Genomic DNA, 10287 nt, shown 5'->3' with positions numbered 1-10287 from the left:
GACCACATGCCCAAACTTCTTACATTTCTAGCAATATAAATCTGCATTCTCATAGATAATCATTTGTATACAAGGCCCCATTAGATTTTAATACAATAGATCTCGGGAGGGGTTTGTTTATGGCCACATTAACACAGAACCCAACAAATCCCATCCAAGATTTGTAAAGGGTGACATCATCCACCTTGATGAAGTGGCCAAAGGAGTCACCTATAGAAAGTTTTCCATCCCATTATTCTAACTTGGTAGTCCTAGTAGTCGAACCTAGACTAGTGTCATCTTGTGGAGATCGACACTAGGGTCAAAACCTAACTTTCATTTGGCAAAAGCTAGATAGTGTTTACCATAACTCTACGTTCTTGCCAAAACATGGTTTTAGTCCTTTTCAACAAAAAAAATTAAATAATAAGAGAGTGTCCACCATAGTAGCGACCTCCACTAATCCATTCAACTTCCATTTTGTTGACACACGGCTCCTAACCATCTCAATGGTGGGCTTGTAGGAAAGGAACATATCCACCAAACTTAGGGAGAAACCCTGAGAAATATTTTCCACCACTGAATCCAAAAGAAGGATCTCTAGACCATTATTCCCTTGTGAAATTATAGGGAGATCCTTAAGTGGGGCACTAGGGCCAGACTGTTCCACTAGTGCACTTTTCTAATTCAATTTCAAGATCAACCAAAACATCTAGGATCCCCATGTCAACCCCAAAAGTTAACAACTTGTCAGTATCGAAGGTAGTCCTTTAGAAAGGGGGGTCCCCATTTACAATGATGACAAGCAGTAAATCTGGACAACACAATTTTGAGTCTAGTGAGGACAGATCATCTAGAGAAGAGCCCACCATGAGGGTAGGTTAAGGTTAGGATGTAGGTTGTAGGTTGCAGGTCTTAATTTCTAAGAATTACATTGTTTATTTCATGTACTTTTTGTTACTAGGCATGCAACTTTGCTAGATAGGAAGAGTTACTAATAAATACATACAATCCTTTAGTATAGGACATATTAAATAGATTGCACACCATACAATTGTTCATCGTATAGTAGTTTTAATGGACATGTTCAATAAATTATGTACGATCATCCATATTCCAATCTAACACCAAATACGGTGTACAAAATCCTTAACAACAAAAGCATTTGAAGATAAAATTATAGTATATTTGTCTTCTTATCAAGCATATGAATGTGATGAAATACATCTATCTAAATGACAGAGAAATTTTACTTAGTATTTTTCTTGATTTTTGTATCAAAGATATATAAGCTCATCAGCAAATTAATATTTCCTAAAAAATATATTTTATATTTATTTTAGTAATGATACGTAGGCACACACTCACTCATTAGTTTAGTGTGTGTGTTATTAATAGTATTTGCAATCATACAACAATAAATTAAAAAATCCTCTAGAATTTTGACATGATAAGTCTTCAAAGATATTGCCAATTATTTTTGCTCTTTCTTTAGCTTAGACAAGGTTATGAAAAGTATAATTTTTTTTTTGTCTTTGCTAGAATTTATGTTCGCATGCAATCTAGAAGGATTTTCCTAACTCTATTAGTTTACTATCTAAGTCAAGTGTTTGATTCCTTCCTCTCTAATGTTATCTCTTTTCTATAGAGTCAAACATTTTTCATAAGTATGCTAATTTTTCAAAACCTCTTGAAATAAGATTGTTGTGTTTTCCTATATCAATAATTTTTTTGATATGTCTAAGATTCCTTCCAACCTTGTCATTAGGAAAGAATTTGTTTCAAGTTCTTGACATAAGGCAAACCTTATTGAGGTTCTAAGGGGTTCCTACAAGGATAATACAGATGTTGATGGATTTGTTGAAGATCCCAAGGGGGATGCCCTTAGAGTTGATGTTCACAAGGAAACATTTTTAGGAAAAATATGCATTTGAATCTTAGGATGCTTTGGTTTGGCTTATTTTCAAACCTCCTTGATTAATGAGGCTTTCAGTGCTCAACTATCATTATGATGGCTAGTATTTTTGGGACATTTGGTTTTTATTTTTGGAACCTCTATTGTGGCTCGCTATTGGCTTTTATTCTACTACTTATTTTTTCTTGTGTGATTTTTTTCAAGGCTTGTGGTGGCACCCCTCCAATTTTTCTATAAAACGATGTGATCTTTTGTAAAGGATTTCAAGGCCACTTCAAAACTTGTCTTCCCGCTAATAAAAATGAACTATACATTCAAACACATTCATGTATTATATATTTATTAGATATCATGTTGGTGATTCTAATAACATACAAATGCAGAAAAAAACATATGGTCCACATCTAAAGCCCTCAATATATAGGCTATGAAGATCTCAAGAAATGGATAAATAGTCTCCAAAAAATTGAGGCCTAAACCACTGGAAAAAAAAATATGACACCCAAATCATCCTAGACTAAATTCATGCACATGTCTAAATATTATCACTTGTAATATGGAATGTAACTCAAAGTAATGACATGTAGTAGAGAGTGTCACTATGAGATATACAATACACCATTTAAGTTGTCTGACTTTTTCCATGCAAACACAATTATTTGTAATTTTTTAAATATTAAAATTCTAATTAGATTGAGAATTTAAAGTACATCACACATAATTCATTAGCCATAACTTAGGCTAATCAATTTAAATAATATTATTACTTTCCATTACTTCACTATTTTTACCTAAAAATGAAAAATCTTGTCACATTAAATCTTGCATCAACACTTTCACAAATTCATTATACAAAATTGATTAATCATAAAGGCCTCCCACACCATGATTTGGTGTGTGTTCAAAGCTGCTTATTGGCAAAAATATTTTATGAATTTATATAATAAGACATTTATGTACAACTAGAACCAAAGTGGACAATGACTTAATTAAATGAAGCTCCTATTCAATACTAAAATGTTAGAACAATATAGAAATAACTTCAGTTAATTGATAAAACATTTTTTAATAATAATTTATATTTTACAACTGATTGTCTTTCATCCTATCAGATATTTATTTATTTGCAATCTCAAATTATTATTATTATTTAAAATATATTATTTTCCTAAAATAAGAAACACCATCTTTAACTAATTTCCACATAAAATTTAAATCAGTATAATTCAACATGTTTCAACCTATTTTTAAATTATTTCATAACATCCTATAAGTCTAACTACAAAAAATCAAACTAATAATAATTTTATAAAAAGCTATCATGATATGTGGGAATGAACTTTTGTACTAATGTGTTGTATGAGAATAACAACCTTCCGAAACATCCAATTATAACACTTGACGCATGACGTGCAATAGGCACAATAGGATTCTTCGATAATAAGGAAAACCTAGGAACATAATTTGCCGTCTTGAAAGATTTTTATAAGGAAGACTTAAAGTACTAGAAATGAGAAGACTACATATTTTATCAAGCACTGGTGCATAATCATTGTCGTATCAATAAGGATGTTGGCTCTTGCAAACTTTACTAAAAATGAAAAACTAATGACAAAAGGACGTTAAAAATTGCAGGCCATGGAATTCGTAAGTTTATGCAACTTGATCTTATTCCCAGCCGAGTTAGGCCGGCAATTTTGGTGTGTGCCTAGATCTTATCTTTGTAGCAGCAGTAAGATTGTATGACTGTTCTTTTCCTCTATAAATAAAGGCTGTAGATTGAATTATAATGTGCAAATGCATTTGGAAATCATGTCAAGACCTGTAGACATGTTGGTTTTGCAACACTTGGTGGTCTTTCTTCTTTGCTCTTCTTTCACCATTCCTGCTACAGCATCAAATCATGAAGTCAAGGTAAGCTAGCAATTCCTTTACAAATCTTCATGTTTTATATATATGGCAGAGTATTTCCGGGTAGATCAAGCAACCATATAAGATACTTCATGTTTAGGTTTATAATGTAGACCAAGACTACAGCAATACTCACTGATAATGACTTGAATTACAGCATTACATCGTCTACATGGGGGAGAAATCCCACCCAAATTCAGAAGCCACAATTTCAGCAAATCATGGTCTCCTTGCAAAACTGAGGTCTACAAGGTATATAACATAAACTACTGTAACATTTTTATGGAAGATTTTTTCATTTATATAATTGTTTTAGTTATTTGATAAAAATTGTAGGCTGAATCTTTTTGACTATGAATTAAGGTTCAAAGGATATTTGTTTGAAAATTCACTTAGGGTACGATTCAAACATCATTTCTTATAATGTCAGAGCATTTCACGTAATAAATATCACTTGATTTCTAGATAGTTCTTTAAGAACCTGTCAACTTCACCAACATACCAAGAACTCATTTAGACTAGCATTTATTTGACTGATTAGTAATTTACTGAATTCAATCCCTCTTTCTACTAACTGCTTATCTTGATATCTATCGAAAAAGAAAATGAAATGTTCTTTTATAGTCTACTATTGTATCAGTTATTTGTTTTTGAGTCAATATAAGATAATAATAATATAAGGCTGCTTTGTACTCCTTATAAAAGACACCTAATTGTACTCCTTATAAAGGACACCTAACTATAATACAAATGAAATGTACATTGTATGTTAATTAAACAATGAATATACTCGGTCTTCATATCAAGTATTTATTGTGCAGAGGAGCAAATGGAAGTGTAATTCATCATTACACAAAAAGCTTTAGAGGATTTTCTGCATTGCTTACTCCAGATGAAGCTGCTGCTCTGTCAGGTAAGGAAGGAAGGAAGATCACATAGATGTAAATTTGAGATCTTGTAGATGAAATATTTGTTTTAACTGTTGCAATGGCTGCAGAAATGGATGAGGTAGTTTCAGTGTTTGAAAGCAAAACATGGAGAATGCACACAACGCATTCATGGGATTTTCTGGGCATAAATAAGATATACTCTGGGGCTACCAACGGTGCCAAAGATTATAATACAGCTCAGGCAGATGTTATTGTAGGAGTCATTGATACCGGTAAGCTGAGAATAACCTGGTTCAAAATTTCTTATTAAACAAACAACAAATCTTTCATTTAGTTGGCATGACAATGTATTTTCTTACACAAAACATTGTGACATTGCAGGTGTTTGGCCAGAATCAAAGAGCTTCAGTGATAAGGGCATGCCACCAGTTCCAAGACGTTTTAGGGGAATATGCCAGACTGGGGAACAGTTCAGCGCCTATAATTGTAACAGGTGAAACATAAATAAATTATATGGAAAGTTGGAAACTGAAAGAAGCATAAAATTGTAAATCAAATAAATTGTTCTAGGTTATAAGAACTTCTTAATCAAATGATCAAATATGAGATTAACTGGTAGGAGATGAATTACAATCACCTTATTATAGAGAGGTCCTAGATGGAAAATGGCTATCCAGACTCTAAATATATCGATATATAAGTTATGTATATGAAATAATTTATACATTAGTATGGCATGCATGAATTTTATGGATGAATAAAATATCATACATTAAGGTTAGATTCTTAGACTGGAAGTGTTAAATAATCAAAGTTGACTTATATTTTTCAAACTTAATTTTTTCCTTAGACTGTGATGTTTGAAGTAGCCTAATTTTATAGTGGAAAACATGTATCACAATATGTTGGTTGTGGATCTTGATATGGACAAAGATAAAAGATAAGATGAGGAAAGCCCAAGACGAGATGGCTGGTTCTAGTAAGAGAATTAAAAGGAATCTGAAGAGAAAGGCAGATAAGATTTCACAAGACATATAAGAGTAGAAGAAGGTACTGCTCAACATGAACCAGCTCGAAGCAGAAGTTGCTGATACTTTGAAGAATCTCACTTAGGTTCCCGTGCTCTGTTCTTTTCTTTTTCCTTTTTTTGGTGATTTCTGAGTGTCTTTTTGCTGCAGCTTTCTATGTTCTATGCTTTGGGTAATCTTGCTTAGGTTCCCCTGCTCTGTTCTTTTCTTTTTCTTTTATTGGTGATTTCTGAGTGTCTTTTTGCTGCAGGTTTCTATGTTCTGTGCTTTGAATAGTTTGTAGATTGTTATCTGTATTGTTTAATGTAAAAGATTTCAGATCTTTTGAAAACTTATTTTTACACAAATCAAACAAATCGAAGATATATTAGCATATAAGCATTTCCTTTTAGATACATGTAAATAAAAGATTTCAGATCTTTTCAAAACTTATTTTTACACAAATCAAACAAATCGAAGATATATTAGCATATAGGCATTTCCTTTTAGATACATGTAAATAAACTTACATACACGTAAATAAACTTAAACTTACATTATTAGAATTTTAACAAAACTAACACTTGGAAACTCAAAATTGAGCTGACAAGAAGCTGGACAACTAATGCAGGAAACTGATCGGTGCACGTTTCTATTTCAAGGGATTCGAGGCAGAAAATGGGCCACTTGAATCATTTGGAATGAACTTCTTCCGCTCTCCACGCGATGCAGATGGGCATGGAAGCCACACTGCATCCACTGCAACAGGTGCAGTTGTTCAATATGCAGATGAACTTGGTATTGCACAAGGCACCGCCATGGGAGGAGCTCCTGGCGCTCGGCTCTCTATCTACAAAGCATGTTGGTTCAATCTATGTAGTGATGCAGATTTGCTTGCTGCCTTTGATGATGCCACCAAGGATGGAGTGGATATAATATCAATCTCAGTTGGGGCTACTTCAGATAGCTTCTTCACCGAGGCAATAGCATTGGGATCTTTTCATGCATTCAGTAATGGCATCCTTGTTTCTGCTTCTGCTGGAAACGATGGATTACCTTCCACCGCCGCCAATGTGGCTCCCTGGATTTTCACAGTTGGGGCCTCCTCCACTGACAGGAAATTAGTTACCAATGTAGTTCTGGGAAACAAAATGATCTTGTTGGTAGGTAGCATCATTCTTTAATCTAAAACAACCAAGTCTTATATTAGATCTCAACTGATAACACAGGGATTTCAATTGCCACTTACAGGGAGAAGCAGTAAATCCTCTCAAGCTTAACACATTGACTGCTATTGTAACCGGAAGCAGCTCTGCTGCCCCTGGTGTTACTCAGGCCAATGCAGGGTAAGATATGCTAATCACAATAATGGGTAACTACCATGGTACTCTGATTTTGATATTATATTTTAGAAAATATTTGGAAAACTTGTATAAAAGAACGACTTTTTCGAGTAGAACAATTTTGTTTTTTAAGCAAATAATTTTTTTTATTTGATTGTGTAAATTTTTGAACATCTTTCTGTAATATAATCAGAAACATTGATATTAAAAAAATTATACAATCAAATCTATAAAATTTAACTACAATTTTATTCTCAATCACTTCTGTATTTGTGTAATTTGATTTCTGAATTCAATTGTATAAGTTTTTTACCATCAAAGTTGTGATCACACTCTGTGATCCATCAGCAATAATAGATCAAACAGTGTGATCCCAAATATTGATGCTAGAAAACTTACACAATCAAATTCAAAAATCAAATTACATATCTCAAATTAGAAATCTGGTACTGTTAATCTTCCTTGCCTGTCAAAATACTAAAGAGAATGATCCTTTTTGATCAAATGATTTTATCAAATAGTTGCATTTTGCATATATGTAGCTTATATTATAAGCTTTACCAAGAAAAACTTTAATAAATTTAGTGTTAATCATTTCATGATAATCTATGGTCCTCAAGTGAATGTTTCTCATGCCGTTTGCTGATGAACAGATTTTGCCTGGGGAACACACTTGATCCTGCAAAAGTGAAGGGGAAGATAGTGGTGTGCACAATTTCTAGTCCAGTGGATAACAGAACTCTAAAGAGCGATGTTGTACGAGAAGCTGGAGGAGTGGGTATTGTAGTGATCGATCCCATTGCAAGTGATGTTGCTTTCCAATTTGTGATACCTGGAACAGAAATAGGACTAGAGGGAGGGCAACGCCTTATGGCTTACTTACTCTCAGAGAAGTAAATAATTCACAATCCATTCAATCTTTGCTAATTCAATTACTTTTATTGGCAAATACCCTCATGAGCTGACTCTTTCTCTTCTCTAAATTGCCCTAATGATATGCGCTCATCTTTTGATTTCAATGTTCAGATACCCCACAGCATACATTACACAAACCTCAACCGCCTTCAGTCGCAACCATCCAGGTCCTGAGATGGCTGTATTTTCTTCTTTGGGTCCCAATGTTATAACTCCAGACATCATCAAAGTGAGTCATTCATAATTCTATTTATTCTTCAGAGTTTAGCCCTTTTTGAAATTGGGATAGTTCAAAAGATTACATAAGTTTATTGATCCAATTGTCAAAAGTCACATTAAGTGATGATGATAGAATGAATTGCAATTGTTTTATTATAGAGAGATCTTACATACATTCAAAGACGTCTATTAGAAATTTTAAAGAAGAAAAGTAAAACTTAAAGGAAAATAAATTTCCCAAGATGGTAACGTTATGAGCTGCAATTATGTTAGCTAATGTATTTCTATCATAAATGGGTACCAGCCAGACATTACGGCACCGGGACTGAACATATTGGCAGCATGGTCACCTGTAGCAATAAGCGAGGCGGGTGGTCGAGCAGTAGATTTCAACATAATTTCAGGCACATCAATGTCCTGCCCGCACGTATCTGGTGTAGCAGCTCTGATTAAATCTCAGAATCCTACATGGAGCCCTGCAGCAATTAAATCTGCAATCATGACAACAGGTGACTCATCAATTATCGTATAAACATTTTATATACTTAAATGTCACAAATATATAAAAAAAAATTTTGAGTTAATGGAGTTGCAAGTAAAGTGGGTTTAATTTTAGAAGAAACTCTTTAGTTAATACGCTTGAACTCTTGAACTGGATTATCGGGTGAGTGACCTCCAAGAAGTCTCGATGTTTCACCTATGTGAATGCAATGAGTACTAAGTGTTCTAATCATTATCATGAGAGATGGGTTTTTGTGAGCCATTACTTATGAAACATGAGTCCATGACTTTGACTCAAAAAACTACATAACTGAAACATGATAGCAATATCACAAATTGACTTGCTGTGAAAAATATCTCCTTATGAACCACTATAGATGAAACATCGGTCAATAACTTTGAGTCAAAAACTACTGAATTGAATACTGATAAGAATATCACAATTTGATTTGCTCTCCTACTTATTAAATTAAACGTTTTAATTTTTATTAAGGAATTGTTTATATATATGAATATAATATGCTTTCAATGTAGTTAAAGATTAATTATATTCTTGTTAATTGTGGAGCAGCTTCAGTGGTGGACAAGAACAACAATCCCATTTTGAGAGGGCCATTTGGGAACTCCACAGGACCATTTGATTATGGATCAGGGCACATTGATCCAGTGGTGGCATTAAATCCAGGGCTCTTTTATGACTACAATGTGAATGACGTGATAAACTTCCTATGCAGCAATGGAGCCACACCTGCACAGCTTAAAAACTTGACAAGCTATGTCACAAAATGCGTTGCAAATCCACCTCCTTCATATAACTTGAACTATCCATCCATAGGAGTGGCAAACCTCAAGGGACAAGTAACAGTTATCAGGACTCTCACAAGTTGTACAAGGGAATACTCTGTTTACCAAGCACTTGTTCAGCCTCCTCTCGGCGTGGATGTTGAGGTCTTTCCCAAAAAGCTTTACTTTAACAAGGTAGGACAAAAGATTTCTTTCATGGTAAATTTCACTGTGAAGAAGGCGACTTCTATGTTTGTGTTTGGCTCAATTACGTGGAGTGATGGTAAACATAAGGTCTACACTCCAATTGCTATCAATCCCACTTCTGTCTAGCCGAATTGTGTGTATCTATTCATGTGGTGTCTTGGTAACTCATGGATGATGGAATAAAGCCCATCTAGGATAGCTAATGGCTATGAGGCAATATATATGCATCTGATTTTTGCGTTTTTAGTTTAAGTGTATTATATACGCGAAGGTGCATTCTCATGGTAGCACTATAGACGGTGCCTCTAAGATATGATTCCCTTACTCTATTACAATAAGTTGTAATAGTAGGATTTCTTCAACCCCTTAGAATAGTAGGAGAGAACCTCTCTATCTATTGTTCCATCCACTTTTACGTGAATGAAGTGAAGGTCATGGTTTGGTGAATAGTAGGGGTGTCCTACCTATTCTAGTTGGTCAATCTTCCATTCATTCTATCTATTAATGCTAATTAATCAATTGTTTCATGTGGTTTCATCAAATAAAGCATGGTCATCTTCATTATGTGACATCCAAATCTAAGTTGTTTCATGCGTGTTCATCAAATAAGGCATGGT

At 33.9% G+C, this 10287-nt stretch overlaps 1 protein-coding gene across 1 annotated transcript; it reads left to right on the top strand.

Annotated features, from left to right (window-relative positions):
- Nucleotides 1-4651: 4651 nt before the first annotated feature.
- Nucleotides 4652-9796, top strand: LOC149531088 (subtilisin-like serine-protease S). The gene is made up of 9 exons (XM_089811426.1): nucleotides 4652-4718; nucleotides 4803-4967; nucleotides 5077-5188; nucleotides 6334-6865; nucleotides 6954-7048; nucleotides 7699-7938; nucleotides 8072-8189; nucleotides 8484-8688; nucleotides 9252-9796. Exons 2-9 carry the CDS (start codon nucleotides 4805-4807, stop codon nucleotides 9794-9796), a joined length of 2010 nt encoding a protein of 669 aa, XP_089667552.1. The 5' UTR covers nucleotides 4652-4718; nucleotides 4803-4804.
- Nucleotides 9797-10287: the final 491 nt, after the last annotated feature.

Source organism: Cupressus sempervirens, chromosome 11, assembly GCF_028749045.1.
Source record: "Cupressus sempervirens isolate cs-2001-9-10 chromosome 11, ASM2874904v1, whole genome shotgun sequence".
Taxonomy (NCBI): domain Eukaryota; kingdom Viridiplantae; phylum Streptophyta; class Pinopsida; order Cupressales; family Cupressaceae; genus Cupressus; species Cupressus sempervirens.
Note: the sequence above shows the minus strand (reverse complement) of the source record. Positions and strands in the feature narration are given on the sequence as shown.